General features: G+C 31.9%; 1 protein-coding gene and 3 long non-coding RNA genes across 4 annotated transcripts; 3 read left to right on the top strand and 1 right to left on the bottom strand.

Annotated features, from left to right (window-relative positions):
* Positions 1-4,854: 4,854 nt before the first annotated feature.
* LOC107872833 (cytochrome b561, DM13 and DOMON domain-containing protein At5g54830) lies at positions 4,855-8,214 on the top strand. Its single transcript, XM_016719454.2, has one exon. The coding sequence runs from the start codon at positions 5,110-5,112 to the stop codon at positions 7,798-7,800; it is 2,691 nt and encodes an 896-aa protein (XP_016574940.2). The 5' UTR covers positions 4,855-5,109; the 3' UTR covers positions 7,801-8,214.
* Positions 8,215-13,262: 5,048 nt separating this feature from the next.
* LOC107872832 lies at positions 13,263-14,850 on the top strand. The gene is made up of 2 exons (XR_001674996.2): positions 13,263-13,636; positions 14,367-14,850. It is a non-coding gene; the product is annotated as an uncharacterized LOC107872832 (long non-coding RNA).
* A 1,340-nt stretch (positions 14,851-16,190) lies between these two features.
* Positions 16,191-19,697, bottom strand: LOC124899288. The gene is made up of 4 exons (XR_007056556.1): positions 18,740-19,697; positions 18,560-18,619; positions 18,417-18,482; positions 16,191-17,277 (listed from the first exon to the last, which is right to left on the bottom strand). It is a non-coding gene; the product is annotated as an uncharacterized LOC124899288 (long non-coding RNA).
* Positions 18,136-21,420, top strand: LOC107874850. The gene is made up of 4 exons (XR_001675618.2): positions 18,136-18,266; positions 20,619-20,660; positions 20,745-20,793; positions 20,885-21,420. It is a non-coding gene; the product is annotated as an uncharacterized LOC107874850 (long non-coding RNA).
* The last annotated feature ends 328 nt before the right edge of the window (positions 21,421-21,748 follow it).

The following is a 21,748-nucleotide window of genomic DNA, read 5'->3' as shown; positions in this document are numbered from 1 at the left end:
GTGAGTGGGTCATTTTCAACGTTAAAAACATAATAATCAGGACCAAAATCTTTTTCTACTCTAACTCGTTTACTTCTTCTTAACTCAAAATCATCGTTTTCATTATTATTTAAAGTAGAAATAGAAAAACTAGGTAGTGACAAAATATTTTCTTTAGTCACATGACCCCCACTATTTTTAAAATCAAAAGGGAATTTATCTTCATGAAAAATAACATCACCTGATTCTACTATCACATCATCTTCAAGATTAAAAAATCTATAGGTTGTACTATTTGAAGCATAACCAAGAAAAACACAAGTAGTAATTTTCTTACCCAATTTAGATATTTTGGGATCCATTGACCTTACATAGGCTAAGCAACCCCAAACACTTAAATATCCCAAATTTGGTTGATGACCTTTCCACAATTCAAAAGGTGTTAATTTGGTCTTTTTATGAGGCACTCGATTCAACACATAACAAGCAATCAAAAGAGTTTCACCCCTAAAACTCAAAGGTGCACAAGACTTAATTAACATGGCATTGTTAACTCAATCAAAGTTCTATTTTTCCTTTCTGCTACACCGTTAGATGCAGGAGAATAAGGAGGAGGAGTTTCATGAATTATACCCAATGATTTTACAAAAGAATTAAACTCAAGTGACTCATATCCATGGCCTCTATCACTTCTAATTCTTTTTATTTTTCTATTAAATTGATTTTCAACTTCATGAAGAAAATTTTTAAAATTCTCAAAAGCATCACTTTTATTTTTCATTAAGTAAACATATGTAAACTTAGAAAAATCATCAATGAAAGTGACAAAATATCTATTTCCTCCACGAGTTAAAATTTCACCAAGTTCACAAATATCAGTATGAATTAATTCTAATAATTCAGTTTTTCTTTCAACTTGATAATGAAGCCTTTTTGTGATTTTAGCTTTACTACAAGCTTCACATTTTTCAAAAATCTTTTTGATGATTGGAATTAATCCTAAACTACTCATGATTCCCACATAACGATTATTTATATGACACAAACGAGCATGCCAAAAATTAGTAGAAGAAAACATATAAACAAAAGTAGTTGCTTTATTCATTTCAACACTTAATTTAAGTATACCATCATACCTTTTCCCCACAAAAATATTATTTTTCATAATTACATACTAATTAGATTCAATCATCTGTTTGAAGCCTGCCTTATTAAGAAGAAAAGTAGACATCAAGTTTTTTCTCATGGAAGGAGTATAAAGTACATCTTTTAAGATTAATACACTTTCAGAAGTAAATTCGACATTCTCCATTCCAAGTGCTTGACTTGTGTGTGAATTTCCAAGCATGATGGTTTTGGCCTCCTCAAATTTTGTATAATTCTTAAATCAATCTTTGTCGTAACAGACATGACGGTTTGCACCAGAGTCAGCCCATCATCCATCAATATTCACCACCATTTTTATGTCTGTAATCACTGCCACAAAAGTTTCTTCGGTTACGTTTGCCTGAGGTGTAGGCCCATATTTTTTATATCTGCAAAATCGAATAATATACCCACTCTTACCACAGACAAAGCACGGTCCTTTTTCATGTACATGTTAATGTTTTGATTGGTTATTTCCACCATTATTATTATTGGAATGTCTACCATTATTTTTCTTAAATTTCTTCTTCTTAGGCTTCAAAAAAGTATTTTTGTTAGGTTCAGGGGTAGCATTACCTGAAGTTAAATTTACCTTCATTGTGATGTTGTTCTCTTCTGTTTGCGTGAGTGCATCTTGGCCCCTTGCTTCTTCTTCCATGCGGATTCTCATTATCAAAGTCTCAAGAGAAGTTTCCTTTTGCTTGTGGCACATAGTTTTTTGGAACTCCTTCCACGAAGGTGGAAGTTTATCAATTATGCCACAAACAATAAGGCTATCTCCAATTTTGACTTCTTCAGACCTGTGCTCGCCGACAATCATTATAAAATCTTGAACTTGGTCTATCACTGATTTGTTGTCCACCATTTGAAAATGAAAAAATCTGCTAGCCGCATATCTTTTTGCTCCCGCCTCCTCAGTGTCATATTTACTATGCAATGCTTTCCAAATTTTCTTTGCACTAGAGTAAGTTCTATCATAATAATCATAAAAATTATCAGACAGACAATTTAGTAAATAACACCGACACTTGTAGGAGTCACCGTCGTATTTTTTAATTTTCTCTTGAAGGGAAATAAGTTCATCGTCGGTCATTTTAGAATTATCTACTTTATTTGAATATTTCTCCGTTAACACATAAGAGACATGGAGAAGATTTAAGTAGAAAAGAACTTTACCCTTCCACCTTTTAAAGTGGGTACCGTTGAACCGGAATGGCTTGTTCAGATCTCTTAGCTTGACATCCGCGGTATTTTCAGTTGTTGCCACCGTTGAATCTCCTTAAAATTATTGGTGATATTTTAATAAAATTGCAATAAAACTACAATAAATATTACAATGATTACAACTGAAAATTACAAAATAAATAAAGAAGAAATATATTTCTTCTTCAATGGCTGAGGCGCGGATATCTCGCTCTCTTTAAGGAGATTCAAGTCCACTGCGGTAATTTCTCCGATCTAGCAGTAACACTCTTTGGTTTGTCCCCTCCAGTATATAACAGCCTATACACAACAACTCAATATTCTAGACTAATATTAAGTTCAAAGCTCTCATAAATAAATACCTCCCTTTAACTAATAAACTCTCTTATAATTTTTTTTTATATTTTTCTTTCTCTGTACTATATTTGTTATTTCTTCTCCTTTCATCTCAAAATGAATATGCCTATTTATAGGCAAACTTACATAATATTTTATTATTTTAGTAGCCACCAAAAATGATTAAATTTTTTTTATTATTTTAGTAGCCACCAAAAATGATTAAAAATTTTTATTATTTTAGTAACCACCAAAATTGATTGAAAAAAAAAAAATTATAGCCACCAAAAATGATTTAACAAATTCTTCCCTTTTTTGAATTATATTTCTTAAAGCTTGAAAAATATTGTAAGACTAATTTAATGCAAAATTTAAAAGAGTGGAATGGGAGTGGATCCGAATAATGCCAATAGATATTATAATTTTCACAACGTAAAAAAATAATTTTGGCATTAAAAAAATATCATTTTTGGCATTAATAATAATATTAAATTGCCATTTATCTATCATTATTTTTTAAACATAGAAAACATCGAGAATAATTGTGTATAGAATGACTAGTAATATTTATTACATTGATATTGAGATATTTTAACATTAGTTTAATTAATCGTTCAACTTCTATACCTATACTTGGTATATAGTGGTTTTGCATTATCAGTTGAATACAAGCTTTAAATTTGATGGATTCAAAAATATTTTGTAAAACAATTTTTGTGAAATAGCATTTATGTAATATCTATACTTTATATAAAATACATAGGATTAAGTTGAACGCCCTGACTATGTTTATAATATGTCATGTGCTATAACATAGTGAGCACCTATTACATTGAATTCCTGGATCCGTTCCTGAATAGAAATCTTTTTTCGATGGTCTAACCTAAAATATGTAGCTTGTTGTAGCATATTCTAAGTCTTTTAAAAAACTAATTAGCTCAAAATAATATATTCAATCCACATCTACATCAAAAATATTTGTTACTTTCCCCCACCTCTCTCCCTTCATATTTTGATTTTTCACTCCTACTATTAAAAATTCTGCCATGATAATGTCTCAAAGTTATATATGTAAAATCACCTACTTTTAAGTTTTAGTTGCATTTACTATGAAAAACAACTAAACACGTAATAAAAAATGGAAACAGTCGATATAATCATACAACTCAAATAATTTAGAAAAAAATTGAGCATTTAAATATATTGTAATTAGTCACACTTGAAGAATCAATTCAGACTACGAAAAAAAATTTAATTTTTGACAAATTCTAAAATTCAGACGACAGAAATAACAATAAAATATTATATAGGTAAACCCTAGAAAAATCATCATAAAGTTTCAATTTTAACCTTCAAGACTTGTTGAACACTAACCCGTTCACACCTCTACCAAGCAAAATCACATCTTCCACAATACTAACAAACTTGTTAATGCAAGTAATAATTTTAGAAAAAGAAGTAAAACTGGAAAATGAGAAAAATGGATGATGATTAAGTTTTTCTAATTACGAGGAAGAGGCAAGGTCGTTTGTTTGTGGATAATTCTTTTTTAAAAAAAAATTGTGGATAATGAGGACTTAAAATAAATTAAAAGACATATTAAAGTCTTTTATTGAATTTAAATGTCGCGTGTGAATCACAATTTGATGGACTAAATAAGTAATCCATCTAGATAAAATATATGCCACAGAAATACGTTAATAAAAAATCGAGGGTGTCATAAGACCCCCATAAATTTGAGGCGCGTTACAATAATTTTCTACAAAGTTTAGGTATATTTTGGATTATTTTTTTTTATTTTTTTAATTTATAATTTTCATAATTTATGAGATTTTCATGCTTATGAAAAAATCATACAACTTTAATAATTTAAATTAAGTGTATAGATATAACTTTAATTTCGTATGATAATTTTGTATCGCATGTATAAACAGATTTTTAAAGGCTATTTGGTTGAAAAATAATTTATCTCGATATTAATTATTTCTGAAATAGTTATTGTGAAATTAGTTATGTCACCCTCAAATTGAGATGCAACTAACCCTATAATCCCAAAATTAGTATTCTTAAGATAGCTTATTCATGTATTTTGATCCAATGGAGCATGAAATAAATTTATTCTAAATTTAATTTCGAAATTAAGTATTCTTCTATCTCTCTTAAAATAATATAATTAAATTGGTCTCGAGCCCCCCACCCCACACCCCACTCCACTCCAAAAAGTTTCTTTGCGTCAAGTCCAACTAACGAAATCTTCCTAAGGTAGGCGATTTCACATTTGCCAATTTTATTATCATCTCCTTCCTCCGTACCTTTCCCAACAATCGCCGATCTCAAAAAGAAAATTCTTCATTCAACATATGAGCCGAAAGAGTAATAATTTTTAGGTAAATTGCTCTCTCTTTATTGTGATTTATACACACAAAAAAAAAAAAACCATTAATTATGGAGGTTTTTAAACTAATTATAATCGGAATTTTTGGTCATTTGATTCGATTTACCGTTTCTGATCCGGGTTCGGATTCGGGTTGTCCGAAAACCCATAGTGCATCTCTGATGAACTTCACTTACCAATTTTCAATGGCACAGCATCAATTACGAGGTGTACTCAATGTAATTGATGATTGTTCGTTTAAGGTTAGTCAATTTGATATGCTAGAAGGTTCTGATGTGCGTTGGTGGGGTGCAGTTGGTGATAATTTGGAAAACCTTACAAAGGGTTTTGTGATTTCTGAGGACAAGTTGAATAAGACTTATAAGAGTGATGGGTTTGTTGTGAAATTGATGAACAATGTTACGTGGGATGATTTGAATGTTTTGGCAGTTTGGGATGTACCGATGGCTTCGGATTTTGGGCATGTTGTTTTGAGGAATTTGACTAATGGGACGGAGTTTTTAGCCCCATTGGAGAGTTGGATTAATGGGAGTGTGATTATGGGGAGTGGAATGCCTACAATGTTTAATAATTGTAAGGTGTTAGCGGATAATTATAGGGTTAGGTGGAGTTTGAATGAGGAAGAGGATGTTATTGAGATTGGATTAGAAGCAGCTATAGGTTTTTTGAGTTATATGGCGTTTGGATGGGCGAATCCGAGTGCTTCGAGTAGTTTTATGATGGGTGGTGATGTTACTGTCACGGGGTTTAAGGAGGATTTATCGCCTTTTGCTGATGATTATTTTATTACCAAGTATAGTGAGTGTATGATTAGTAAGGATGGGAAAGTTGAGGGGGTTTGTCCTGATAGTATATATGAAGGATCTGATCCGGTTGGGTTAGTGAATAATACGAGGTTGGTTTATGGGCATAGGAAGGATGGTGTATCGTTTATTAGGTTTAAGAAGCCGTTGAAGTCTATTGATACGAAGTATGATTTGCAAGTGAATCAAAACGCTACAATGAGAGTGATATGGGCTTTAGGTTTGATAAAACCTCCGGATAGTCTTAGCCCTTTTTATCTTCCACAAAACCATGGTGGTAGTTTTGGGCACTTGACTCTTAATGTATCCGAACATGTTAACGATTGCTTGGGGCCTCTGGATGCGGAGGATAAACAAGATCAAGACCTTGTCATTGCAGATAAAAAAGGACCACTTGTTGTATCAACAGGTCCAGCAGTGTTTTACCCAAATCCTCCTAACCCTTCAAAAGTTCTTTACATCAACAAGAAAGAGGCACCGCTTCTCAGGGTAGAGAGGGGTGTTCAAGTAAAGTTTTCAATCCAGGCTGGACACGATGTTGCCTTCTATATAACCTCAGATCCACTTGGTGGAAATGCTACATCGAGGAATATGTCAGAGACCATCTACTTTGGGGGCCCTGAAGCACAAGGAGTTCAAGCCACTCCCACAGAATTAGTTTGGGCTCCTGATAGGAACACGCCAGATTTAGTTTACTATCAGTCTCTGTATGCTCAGAAAATGGGGTGGAAAGTTCAAGTGGTTGATGCAGGCTTACCGGATATGTATAACAGCAGTGTAGTTCTGGATGATCAGCAGGTTACTTTCTTTTGGACGTTGGCTGAAAATTCAATCTCCATTGCAGCTCGAGGGGAGAAAAAGAGTGGTTATTTGGCACTTGGTTTTGGTCGTGGTATGGTGAATAGTTATGCATACGTGGGCTGGGTTGATGACACTGGTAAAGGGAAGGTAAGCACATACTGGATAGATGGAAGAGATGCTTCCAATATTCACCCAACTAATGAGAGTCTGACACACGTAAGATGCAAGTCGGAGAATGGCATTATTACTATGGAATTCACCCGTCCACTACGTCCATCTTGTGATCTGGATGATAAGCCGGAGTGCAATAATATTGTTGATCCTACGACACCACTCAAAGTCATCTGGGCCATGGGTGCTCAATGGTCAGATGACCATCTGAGTGTGAGAAATATGCACTCCGTCACAAGCAGCAGGCCTATCAGAGTGCTGCTCATGCGTGGTTCAGCAGAAGCAGAGGAGGATTTACGGCCTGTGCTAGCTGTACATGGGTTTATGATGTTTCTGGCTTGGGGAATATTGCTGCCAGGTGGTATTTTAGCAGCTAGATATTTGAAACATGTCAAGGGAGATGGGTGGTTTCAGATTCATGTTTATCTACAGTATTCTGGATTATCAATTGTCTTCCTTGGCTTTCTCTTTGCTGTAGCTGAACTTCGTGGTTTGAGTTTCAGCTCCCTTCACGTTAAGTTTGGAATGCTGGCCGTAGTTCTTGCTATTGCACAACCTATCAATGCATACCTACGACCTAAGAAACCTGGAGCAGGGGAGGAGGTTTCTTCAAAACGGCGTCTTTGGGAGTATGCCCATGTCATTGTTGGCAGGGGTGCCATTGTTGTTGGGATTGCAGCTCTTATAACTGGAATGAAGCATTTAGGAGAGAGGTATGATGAAGAAGTTAATAAGCTGATGTGGGCTTTAATTCTGTGGATTCTTGCTGGTGCTTTGACAGCAATATATCTGGAGTATCGTGAGAGGAAGAGAAGGCGAGATAGATTATCCGGCAGAAGTAATTGGGTTCTGGGTAGTGGTGAAGAGGAGGACATTGACCTCCTCAGTCCAAGCCAGGTAAGGGCAGACAAAGACTCAGGTTCCTCTGATCGCATGGAAGTTCAGCTAGAACCAATAAGCAGATAAAGATTCACATATAGGCATGTTTTGTAAATCTGTTATCACAAATTTTGGGTTTGTTGCTAGTCCTACAGTTCGCCTGTTTTGATGCAAGGATTATTGATGATAAAGATCTACATATTACTATATGCCTAGAGACAGGTTCTGTTCCCACTTTTGGGTCCTGCAGAGGAGATACTCAGCTGCCTGTATTAAAGACCAGCAACATTTATTGAGGTAGTTTAGGAAACAACAAATTGTTACATTTGTGTACATTAGCAATGAGCGGTTTAAGTTCATAGAATGGATTTGAAACCATGTTCCCCCCCCACTGTTTGTCGAAATTGGAAAAGGGAACGTCGAGAGGAAGGATTAAAAAAGAATTATGCAGGAAGGTACAAAACAATTTTCTATTGCAGTTCAGTTTTTCTTCATGCATTATACTAATTGTTAGTGCATTTTTTTCGCAATTTAAACAATCTTTGGATTCATGGTCCTTTCATGCATGGTTTCTCTATATCTGGCTGATCTTTGGATTCATGGTCCTTTCATGCACGGTTTCTCTATATCTGGCTAAGTGCTTGTTCAGAGATTACTATATGATTCAGATTTTTGTGCACACAAGTATGACAGAGAACAGTTCTGTTATGTTAGTTGTTCTGGAACATGAAACATATTAATGGCCAAAAACGTTGATGAGACTTATGTGAAAAATCTGGCCTTTGATACAAAGAGAGAGATGTGTTCTTGTTATAAATTTCATGTATAATCGGCAAACATGAAATTTGTTATAGGATTGCATCTCTGTTATTATCTATTGTATCATGTAGTTTGACTATAGTAGTACTATTCTATTTCTGCTGCTACTATCTGTTGATTTTGTTACGATTATTGTATCTTGTACTTTCATTACATCCTATCCTTTTCTTAGACTGTTTTTTGTCTTGAACCAATAGTCTTATCGTTAACAGCCTCTCTACTTCACCTTTTGAGTTAAAGGTAAGGTCCTGCGTACACACTACCAGTGACGGAGTCAGGATTTTCGCTAAGGGGTTCATAAGTTAATATAAAAACTAATCGAAGGGGGTTCAACATCTAATATATATATATAAAAATAATTTTAACCATGTATATATAAAAGAATTTTCCGCCGAAGGGGTTCGACCCCCTGACTATAGTGTAGATACGCCACTGCACTCTACCCTCCCCAGAGACCCCATTTTGTGGGACTACATTGGGTTTGTTATTGGGTATGTTTTTGTTATCGTCGCAATCAACATACTTGAATCTGTTGAACATGTATGCTTGTCGAATGGCCAAGAAGTGTAGCAGGTGTTTATTTACTTTCCTGATTAGAAACTGTTGTAGAAGGTACTCTTCATATATGCTTATGTACTAGATGGACAGCGCAGGCCCAACATTTAATATTTCAAGTGGTCGTCGACTTTTGAATTCCTTGCAAAATGATAAATAGTGAAGAAATTTAGCAAAAAATGAAGCATTGTATCATGGAAAAAGACAAAGGTAATTGCTCTCATTCATATGCCCTTTTTCAATGCAATCTTTGATAGTGGAACTTGTGATGCTTCCTCCAAGAACTAATGGTTTTTTCATTCCTTATTCACTTTTATTTTCATTAAATTAATTTAGAAAAAAATGTCTCTTGTTAATTTTACTTATTTATCTTTGACTTGACACGTAAATTTTAAAAAATAATTTTAGTTATCAACTCTATAAATTATAAGTCATTTTAATGTTGTAGTATTTAATAACAAATGAAAAACGTACACAAAATGATATTATTTCTTGTTTTTTTCAAATGGGACAAGCAAAAATTGGACAATTAATTTTAATATATTGCAACAATAATAATAGTATATGTAGTATATTTCTTCAAAGTAGGATATAGAAAAAATAAGGCATACGCAATTTATATCACTATTTTATACATGGGTACGTAACAAATAAATATAGACGAAAGAATATTGTTTATAGAAAAAGAAAAGAATCAAAATATATATATATATATATATATATATATATATATATATATATAAAGGAGACTCTAAGACAATCCTATGTGGCATGTCTTAGGGGCCTTCATTTCCATTTATCTTTTTTCTTCTTTTTTTGAATTTTTTTCTTCATTCTTTCACTAATTAATTTGTTTATTAATGAAAGAAAAACTCTATCATATTTACTATATGTAATTATATCTCATAAGTAATAAAAAAAACTTTCATTTATTTGTATTCTCCACTTAAATAACATGTTTTCTCAATTTCATTTTGCTTAGTTCTTATTAATCAATCTATAAATATCATTCATCTATGGAACTGTTGGATACTCATTTTCATTTTCTCTTTCTTCTTCTTTAATAGTATTTTTTGTCTTCTTTTTTTTTACATCTTTTTCATGTGATAATATTATAGTGACCATTTTGATAAAGATCATTAAATATTCTTTAGCATTTCTTCTTGTATAGTAATAGTCAAACATACACAAATTTATCAAGATTAAGAAGCAAGTTTGTTGTTGGTACAAAATTCATCAAAGGAAAAATTAACTTAATTTGATACAAGTTTATCATAACAAAGAAGAAAGTTCAATGGTCATGAAAGATTCATTAAGAGAGATTATGTCTTGAAAGATTCACCAAGAGAGATTATCAAATTAATTAGTATGGCGAAGTATAGATGTTTGAACGATCTATCTATATATATGTGTGTGTAAATAGATAGACACACATACATACATACATACATACATACATACATACATACATTTTTATTGCTTAATTTTATATTTTCAATTAGCTATTTCATTAAATGCAAGAAATGCACCCTTCAAGAACAAGATTTTATTACAAAGTTTAACACTATGTCAGCAACGAAAAATATTTTCAACTTATCCCTTTGTTGATGACATAGAACTTATTGATTCGTAGTTTTAATTTTTGGTCAATGATTCATTTATTATTTTTGGCTCTTTTCTTTACTTTTTGAATTTTTTTTTAATTCAATTCTATCTAATTCGAACTATATGTCACTCAACTTTCATAATTGAGCATCCCATTTTAGTATTTCTTTTTCTTCAAGTATCAACAATTAAAAAAAAAAAATCTAACATCTCACAACCTAACTTGAAAATATGTCAATTAATACAAAAAAGTGTGTGTGTGTGTGTGTGTGTGTGTGTGTGTATTGTCAAAATTACCTGACAAAAGTCTCACCGCATGGCAGATTTGTTTTTTGATCTTTAAGAGAAAAATGTTCTATTAGAAATTTTAAATGTAAAAATTGAGTTTTTGATTAAAAATAAAAAGGAAAATCAAGATAATTAGAGTGAATACCGAAAAGAAGAAAAATAGTGAAAAAAAGTCAAAAAAAAATGAATTCTTTTAATGTTCAATAAATTTTTGTCCACATTCAATGCTCAATTAAAGAGAAAGTATACTCTTCAAAGCTAGGATTTCTTTAATTTTTCTCATTTATTTACATTTTTTTGCTATTATATTTTATACTCCTCTTTCTCAATTGTTGAATTTAGAATGATGTTTTGTTTGCTTTTATTGTCTATTGATGATGTAAGTTTCAAAGTGTAAAGTTTAATTTTTATCTTACTCCTACATTAAATTAAAATATTATAAAATACTAATTAAATATTATATGGTAATCATATCATATTAGACTAAATACTAAATAAAGTATTTACTAAAACTAATATAAATTTGAATGAAAAATATAAATATTAATATATTCAAATGGTCATATGTGTCTTTAGGCTTCTACAAAAGTGATTATATTCTGGTATATTTATTCTTTTACATTTAAAGCCATAAATTTTTAAAATATAATGAATATAAATATCAATTATAATGAAACAATTGTTATTTATCATAAAAAAGTTTGTTTACTCTTTCAATTTTAATAGAAGTTTAATGTGTGCTAAGTCTCTTAACTGTTCGACCCCTTTATCTTTTTTTGGTTCCTTTTATGTTATTTTCTTTTGTTTTTTGCCATTAAACTTCTTTAATTTAAGTTTTTATAAATCTTTAATTACAGTAAATCTATATTTTTGTTCAGGCTCAAATTAGGCATTTTTGACTTTTTTGAGGGTTTGCTAATAACTAAAAAATTTCATTTCTTGGTTAAAATTATGAATTAATTTTAAACGTTAAAATGTACCTCTTATTTGGTGTTTTTATCATACTTAAAAAGATTTATTTATAGTTTTTACATTGCATTTCTCATTACACACGTATTTTTTTTTATAGAATTTTAATTGTTTTTATTAATCTATAAAAATTTACTACGTGAAACACATGTACAATGTACGTGTCTAGAGACTAATTAAATATAATCTAAAGGAGTTATTTATCATATACAATAAAGTCTAATTATACCATTGTTTCACCCACATAGTATCAATACTTATTTATATAGTATGTCTAAATAGTTTTTTTTAAAAATATAATTAATCACTCATAATTAAGTGCACAACTCATTTGTCCTGTCTATTTATATTTCAGTATATCTTCATATAATTTTGGAATCTCATGGTATGTTATTTTTTTTTTTTTCTCTTTTGTCTACTTTAATTTCTTTCCTTTTATTTTATTTTATATCTTTAATTTCTAAGTGTATTATCATCTCATAAAAGGATTGATATACATGAAGTTAGATATCCTTTCATTAAAAGAGGAGACTTCATTAGTTTTGATATCCTTTTATGTCACATAGAACGCTTTGTCCTTTTTAAAGTTTTATGTAGTTTGTTTCATTAGCTTCATGAATGTGGTGTATAAAACACATAGACCCAACTTTATAACTATAGAAGAGGATGAAAGAGAAGTAGATAGCAGCTAATGGAATTGTTATGTTTTCTTCTAAATATATTGCACAATTTTTAAAGTATTTTTTGTATTATTTAACTTTTCTAAACTTCTCAAATGAGCAGGGGAAGGGGGTTCCTTTTTACGTGAGCAACAATCAACAATGAAAGGTTAAGGATAACAATATTTGTTATTCATAGCCTCTTTCTTAGTGAGATAGAATTTGCAATCTTTCTTGTTGAGATAGAACTTTCAAACTCGAAGCAATGCTAATTTTTACTATATCAAATTCTTTAAACTATCGATAACTCGAGCTAACACTCAAGCATAATTATGAAATAATAGTTGACATAACTAATTACGAAGTACAAAACAATAACTATTTTTTTTTTTTAATTTGTATTCATTAATCATAATTTTTTTAAATTCGTATCTCATCTTTATTTTATTTAAATATATAAAATAAAAGTATAGAGAAACAAAAATTCTATTATCCAACAAAATACATAAACAAAAGGAAGAATTTATAATTTAACTAACTAAATATAATTAATTATCACAGGTGTAAGATAAAAATAAATACTTTTAAGATAAAAACAAATAATTTTCTGTATAATAATCTGAGATAATATGTATTATTAATATAAATTTACTAATGTTATTTTTAACCGTGCGAAACGTATCCATTATCACTAGTCTAAATATAATATTATATGTGTAACTTAGAATCTATCAACTAAACAAATAAAACTTTTAATCAAATGTTAGAATTATACATAGCATACGGCGCAAACCGGCTAGTACTATGTAGAAGAGGGAGTGGAGAACGACTAAGGGCATAATCGTTATTAATAGAATAATATAGCGGCAAACAAGTAATTTTAATTAACAATTTGGATGATTCTGGAGTCGTCTATTTTCTCTCTTCTTGAATAAGCAGATCTCTTCAGTCTTCACAAATTCATCTCCAAGTATTTCTCATCGGCAGCTCTTCATCTTCAATTCTCTGAGCACTGGTGCAACCTAAAGGTAGTTCTTTGTCATTCCTATTCACTCTAAACGTTATCTTCGTCTTCACTTTTTCCCTTACTCTCTCTTCATACATTCAATTTCTTAGATTTGATTTATAACGTTTTGATCAATATGTTTATTCTTCAATATTCTCTTCCATCTTCAATTTTTCTTCAAATTTTGGATTCGGATGAATAAATTTATAAAATTTGTTGTTAGATTTTGTTCTGTATGAATTTTTGAATTTTAGGTGTTTGAAATTTGATAAATTGCTTGCAGTAAAGAATATAAGAAATACTCCGTGACAATTGTTAATTCTTTGAATACGTTCTCATTCTCATTCTTTTGCTTAAATTTTTTGTTATTTTCCTTTCTCTGATTTTAGGTTAAACTTAGTTCTTCAGATTTTAGTTGTAGTTTATCCAATTATATTGGTGATTTAGCTAACTATTATCATCTAGATTCCTAATTCGTTATTTTCTTTTCTACACTGCCCAGGCCAAGTAAACACTCAAAACAGAAATTCATAAATTCATAGGCTAATATTGAAATAGGTTGAAGTCATCTTTATTGGTGTGAATTGAATTTTATGAATTTAAGAAGATAAACGGGTAAGTGAAAAAAAATATTTGACTATATAAGTGCAGCTTTCTTTGTGTCGTAAAGTAAAATCAGAAGTTATTCACAAAATATCAATTGCTGGTACAAATTTGTTTTGCTAAATTTTCTCTAAATATTGCCTCATTAGCCTTTTTGGACATTCAATGCCATCTGGTTATGGATGGACTTGTTAGCATCATTTCTTTGTTACTGAATGGATAAGAAAAGATTGAAGATCGTACGTCTCGAAGGATTCAGATATGGTTATATTTACTGCAATAATAGAGTGTCGGTGAAAATTCTGCGCACCAAGAAAGTTGCAAGGCTCAACGGAATTTTTTGACCTCTCATAAAGAAAAAATATTTAGGAGATTGGACAGATGAGCAGTTTCTACATAGGCCTTACTCTTTCGTACTTGAATTATGTAATGATATTCAAAATGATTGTATTTTAAAAAATGGTTACAAGAGTCGTTCTGCATTTGCGAAATACAATGTATTGTACGCCTAAAGATATGTAGATGCAAGGAGAACTCTCAGGGGTTCTAATAATTTGCTAATTGTAAGAAGTTAGTCAATCGTTTTGTTACTTTCTTTATGGTTATGATGATATGCTAACAGATGTTCATGCATCCACTTCTTTATGATTATTTTGGGTTTTTCAGATTTCTACAGTAGTGCCCAATTCTTGAATTTTCATCCAGTTTGTATGATAGTGTTGGTGATTATAATCTTTTAGTTACTGCTTCTCAACTGTACAGGACAAGTAAACCACATATATCCCACGTGTAAGCAGGCTTAGAGTTTCAAGATAGCTAATCAAACTTTTGAGGAACAAGCCTTTTAATTGTGTTATTGGTTGGAAGTTTGCGTACACTAATTGTGAGATGTGGTCTGGAGTTACTTTTTAGTCCTAAATTTCTAAATTTAGGTGAACAGTGGATATTGAAGGAAAGCCTTTGAGTAAGGTAAAGTTGTTGTAGATCACGGGTTCAAGTCGTGAAAAGAGCCTCTTGCAGAAATGTATGGTAAGTTTGATCTTTGTGGTTTGGCCCGGAGTCCGCACATAGCGAGAGCTTTAGTACAGAGGATTACAACTAAATAATGGATATATGGAAGAAGCCTACTACTAACATCATCAAAATTGATAAGATTAGAATGTTATTGCATATATTTTGTAGAGTTTGGTTAAAGCTGCAATACAGTAGAGGTCATAATTTCTCCTATGATTAAATCAATTAGTTACTTCTCATCCCCTTAACTAAATTATGTTCTGCTATGTTGGAGTATGAGTTTGAAAGATTGTTTCTTCACCCTGAACTTGATATGAAGTTGGTTGTACTTGGAACTGTACTTGATGTTGCTTGTTAAGTAGTACTTTGTATGTATATAGGGTTTCACATTAGGCAAAGGTATGCAAGATTTGCAACAAAAAATTTAGTGCGGTTGACAAATAAATCTTACTATGCCTTTTGTTCTATTTAATTTCTCTGTCCAAACTGATTATAAATTTCGTTCCTTATCTGAACAACGCTGGCAATTCACAACAAACTAGTATAATAATAAATAAAGAAGTGAAACTTGCATTCAATTTGGATTCGTTAAATTAGTTAAGATATATCATGCACAGTTTGTTCATTCACTTTAGTTATAAATTGCAACTACACAAATTAAGAATCGAAAAACTAAAATATGTCCTCCAAAGTACATTGGAGTGACGTTTCTATTCATCCAAGTACATCTTCCTTTTTGAGATCTCGAGTGATGAAAATCGTTGACTTTAACTCTCCATGGTAAAAGATTCTTGAGTAATGAAAAACCAGTAGTGATTATAAGAGTTCGACTTTCTCTGTTGTGAGAGATTCATCAATCTGCAAATATAAAATTTTCAGGTATCTTAGCAAACTTAAAACATAAAAGGCTATAAGTTCTGTTTGTTTGGAAAAATGTAAAAGACAAAAGTAGAAGCATATAAAAAATTCAAATTTTGAAACTTATATTACAGATAAAGAAAGTAACACAGGCAATTGGTAAAGCAAATGGCTCTGATTACAATAAGACAGCAGGAGAGAAAGAAATCGCACACTTCAAAAGAGCTAAGAAAAAGGAAAAACTCGTCAATTCAATACATTTGTTTTCTTCACAGTAAAAAAAAATTTGTGCAAGTCATATTCTATTACACAGCTTGGTTCGTTTAAGAACACTGTCCGGAGTATATATGCACATCCACTTGTATCACACATCCATGTATTTACAAAGACCCCTTGGCAATATCTGCTGCTACTGATGTTTCAGAGTTTCATCGATAACTCTTGATACTAAATCACCAACTATATGGTATAACTATTTACAAAGATCCCTTGGCAATTCCAACATGTCACGTTGGGTTTTGGAGGTTTTCCACGATTCTTCGATTTTGATCTGTCATGTGTATTCTGACCCGTTGATTGGTCTCTTCCCCTTCGGTCAATGCTAAGAGCATTACCAGATGACTCCCAATTTCTCATTTGCAATTGCTTTCGCTAAGAACAACATCTCGGATTTCATCAAACTTCAACTTCTTAGATCCACGGGAACTACTAATCGCAGCAACAATAGTATCCCAAGACTCGGGTAGAGATGACATCAAAATCAATGCTTTAATTTCATATTCAAAATTAATATCAACAGAACACAGTTGACTAACAATCATATTGAACTCGTTTATATGATCAGTTCGTACATATTTGATAGCGCCTTTAACAGATCTGACGTAGTCTTCTCCTTGGCGATGTTGAACGCCACATTTCTTGACAAATTCAATCGGATCTGCCCTAGAGCCTGCCGATCCTTGAGCTTCCACTCCTCCTCTTTCATGGATTCCGGCTTCACCCCACTCAAAGGTTCGTGAAGATCTTTCTGGTATAGATAGTCTTCGATCTACATCTTCCAGAAACCAAAATCGGATCCATCAAACTTCTCGATTTCAAGCTTCGATCCTTCCATCTTCAGTGATCGTGTGAATCCCCTAATCTCTGATACCAGTTGTTAGGATCGATTACCTTCCACACTCACTAGATCTAGTGGAAGAGATAAAGAAAAGAGAGATTTCTTGAGGAGAGAGAATGAACAGAGAGAAAATTATTTCGTCGTAACACCTCGTGTGTAAACTCCACGGCATGGTCATTAATATATAAACAGTGCATCATATATTAATCAGGCTCCGCACCTAACAAGAACTTCAGATTCCATGTCGAGTAGGCCATCAATCGATGCCATGTTTATTACACTTGGTAATTGTTCTTTTTGACAATTAAGTTGATAATTAGAAATATCATATATTTGTGTCAGCGTTTTTTATACTGGCATGCCATCCATTTTCACCTTGAGGGAATAATAATGGATCATAACAACTTTAACAATAATTGACTAATTGTGATTTGTCATTGTGAGTGTATATTCGAATATGGGGCGTATAAACTTTGTCATTTGATTATTCTTCTATCCATATTGCTCCAACTTCAGATGCAGATAGAAAATTGTATGTTCTTTGATCTAAACCAGAGTTTGATTTAAGGGCAATGTAGAATTCAGATAATTATGAAATGTCTGTTAACGACTTCAAAAAGATAGTATATGAATTAATTTTCATTATATGCATTAGCTTTGTCACAATTAATTCACTTAGATTTTTGGGTAAAGCAATTCGATTTGTTATTTCATTTTCATTATCGTAGAAGTATAATTGTAAGTTTTTTGGTCTTTTATTAGCAAGAACTAAATCTTCAATAAAATGGTACATTTGTCCTGCACTCTAAACGTGTATATTCCGTGGTCTCTTTTTGCTAAATTTTTATCATAATTTACTCCGAAAGAGGTAAATGCAAACATATTATTGTATGTTCTACTATAGGTTTAAAAAAATTGTTTACTTTATTCAATGTTGTCTTGAAATAAATTCTGTAATTCCTCAGGCATTTGGGAGAAAGTCACTTTATTCGAGCCCTTATCTCAACAAAAACTTGGCGGCTCATACTGAAATTTTTTGCGGCACAAAATTTACAGTCAGGTACCTTTTTAAATGCATATAGCTTTTGGAAATAGATTACCGTTTTGTAAATTTATTTTTAAACCTTTTTTACCTGTGGATTGCAAACTGTAATATCATTACAGGCAAATTAAGTCAACTACGATATTGTTATAACGTAAAGATGTTTACCTCTATTTGAAGCAGTTGATTCATTTGAATACTTTTCTGTTGCTTCAGAACTATGTGATGTTGATCCTAGCATTTCAAAGTCCATAATCAGAAATATAGAAAAAATAAAATTAGTCATAAACATCTCATTCTTCTCGACTTACCTACTTCGAAGATGGGGGTGCAGGCAATTGTTTGTGTAGTTGAAATCGAAGAAGCATGTCCTACAAAGTAGTGCACGACAAATTTGCATAAATGCCATTAAAGGAATAAACCTATAAAGATATATATATATATATGTATACTTGCCAAAACAGTAGTAATGCGAAATTTAGCTTCCTGACCTCCGTTGGTAGGTGATGTAGGAGTGAAAAAGACATTGTACAATTTTTCTGTTGTATAAGTCGACGCCTTTTTGATTCGGATCTTCTAGCTTCTTGTTGCAGCAAAAGTGATTGTTTTTTTTCTGGTGATATTTGCGTATATCTATTACGCCGTAACATATTTCTATGTAGACGTTGTTGGCACAATTGAACCCATATTTCCTTTACCTCAATAAAGGCATGAAAAACACCTTAAGTTTTGGGGAAAATATTTTAAAAGGTTATTCCGGCCACAATAAGCAGATGAAAGATAATATTGGCGGATGATTTAATTTCTTACTCCGTCGTACGATTGCTTCTAGATTAGGAAAATTCACAAATTTCAACATTTGATTCAAGGATGAACTTAACAAAGGCACAAATAAGTGAAAATGCCTCTGTGTCTTTTTGATAAGTTGGCCCTCAGTGAAAGTGATTTTCAATGACCTTTAATAAGTGTAGTTAATAATTCTAGGAACATGGACGTTAAAATTTGTACAAAAAAACAGTGAAAATTAAAAAATCTCCCTAGTTTTGTAATTTCGTGAACTGACAAGAATTTTTTAGCTAGAAAACTCATATATCTTATTTAAGATCCCAAGATTTAAAAGATTTTTTAATACTTCCTTAAATTCTAAGGGAGCATATACTTATTTTAAATTCCGAGTCAAAATTAAAATAGGCAAATATTAGTTATCACACGAAATTAATAATTTCAAGATTCAGCAATGGGAAGGATCAGTAGAGAGAACCCACCTTTGAGAGCTTCCGATACTTGCTTTCATTGATGTTTCTACCTGTGTGTGCTTTAGTGGTGTAAGAATATGGTGATACTATAGTCATAATGAGTAAAGCTTCTGGAATTTGTATTTTTACCAAATTATTTTGATCCACTCAATAGTTCGCTGGGCCTATTAAGTACTCTTTTGTTTTGTCTTCATTTATTTGATTTGGTTGGTTTCTACAAATTACAAATACACACTTAAGGTTCTCTAATGAAATATAAAACAGAAAAATGGAGTAAATGGAGGAAAAAGTGAAAATATTTTATGAAAGAAATGTTTTCTTACATTGGTGGGGAAAAGAAATGTTCTTATGCTTTGATGTAGAAGGATTACTCCATGCATGTTATTAGTCAGATATGAAGTAGATAAGAAATACGTAGCTTATTTTATGTACATATCATTTATAGGCGTTGAATTTCGGAGCAATTTTGGTCGTCTATGATAAATAAGTTGGCAGTAGTTGCTATAAATTCATTTAGAAAGCAATATCAACATGCATGTAGGAACCTGGTTGTACTCTTCTTCTTCAATTTGGTAGATCATAGCTCACAGCTACCTACTTCCGTCTTTTACGGTGTCGATTGGGGGCTTCGTCGATTTATCTATTGTCGATACCGATAACGTTGAGTCGCCACGTAAAGTTGAAGATGATTTCAATGCGTTTACGACAGCGAAATCATCTGATGTAAAAGATGGTACATTTTCAATCAACATTAATCTAAGTACAACTACTCAATAATCAAACCCTTCCTCGGCCTAATATTTCTAATGTCTATTGAGAATGACACTACAAATATTGGGCAGTGCAGATGTTTCATTCTCCAACCTCTACATGTCCATTTTCAAAATTTAGATAGAGATGGTTGGTGCAAACAGCATTCTAGTAATCGCCTACTGAATGATCTTTCCTTTTGTGCAGGTGGAAATTTAGAGAAGTAAATATAATTTTCTTCCTATGTTTTCTGAGAAAGTTCTCATCACTCTTTTCCCTATAATAAAAGCTTTAATTCTATTCTAGCATTAGTTGACATGAACTGATATCTCTTCAAAAATTTTGTTTTAATGTCTTTGATCAGGTCACAAGATAATGTTTAAGGGTTTGATCATTAGCATTGAAGGTAATCATTTTTCATGGACTGCAACTATTTGCTTTATATAACTTCTGCATTTCTATTATGGGTGGCTAAACAATAACTAAACAGCTATGCAAGTTGGTCAAAAGAGAAGACTCGTTATTGCACCATCGTTGAGGTACATACAAATCCTTGGTGAAATGCTCTTTTTTTAACTTGTTTGTTGTGATTCCAACACTTCAAATGTTTCTCTGCTGTCATGTCTTTAGTTGGTGCAGCCCCGAAAGCAAGGCTAAGCCTCCAATACTGGTCAGCTATATGAATCAATGAGGATAGAGGGGAAAACTACATGAATCTATTTACTTACAAATCTACCCTTATCCTTGAATGACAATTTCCTGAGTATCACTCCTGCATAAACAGATATAAAAATGCTCCTGTGAATGAGAGGTTGCTGCTATCAGTCGTTTAGCAGACTGTAGTTCGTGTATACTCCTAATTTTGTAGCATGTAAGTTAATGAAGCACAATAATACTACATTTAAGGCGGCATACATACATATATTAAACAATATTTACAATAACCATAAGTGCGTCATCCAGTCAAATTGCTTCAGACCATTGTTCTAGTACTAGTTAGAATACAACCCAAAAAGCTTACAATCCTTGTATTTTCAGCTATAACACGATCATATTCCAAATGTATAGCGGCGGGATGGGAGAGCTAAGAGTCCAGCCAACTTTTGGCATTCCTAAAAACAGGTACGACATCCCTAAGGTGAAGAGGTAAATACTAGTAGCCTGAGGAAAATGGAAAATTTAACACTGAAGGTTCAAATAAATTGCCGTAAAGTTTCCCAAGGTGTATACCTGTATTGGAGCAAGATGACATGATAGTAAGCTATCTAAATATTAACAAAATATGATATTCTTTCTGCGTTGTGATTAGTCTTTTTTTTTTTTTTAGTATAATCTACAACAGAACTATTGGTACCTGGAAAGACTATATGTTGAGCTATTACAACTGACAATCATGTCCTGCTATAAGAAAATTTCAATTAAAAAAATTTCAGAGTCACAAGGAAATGTTGACGAATGCAATCATCCTATACATTCAAAAACTTATGTACAACC

This window comes from Capsicum annuum, chromosome 6 (genome assembly GCF_002878395.1).
Source record: "Capsicum annuum cultivar UCD-10X-F1 chromosome 6, UCD10Xv1.1, whole genome shotgun sequence".
Taxonomy (NCBI): domain Eukaryota; kingdom Viridiplantae; phylum Streptophyta; class Magnoliopsida; order Solanales; family Solanaceae; genus Capsicum; species Capsicum annuum.
This window is presented reverse-complemented; position numbering and strand designations above follow the sequence as displayed.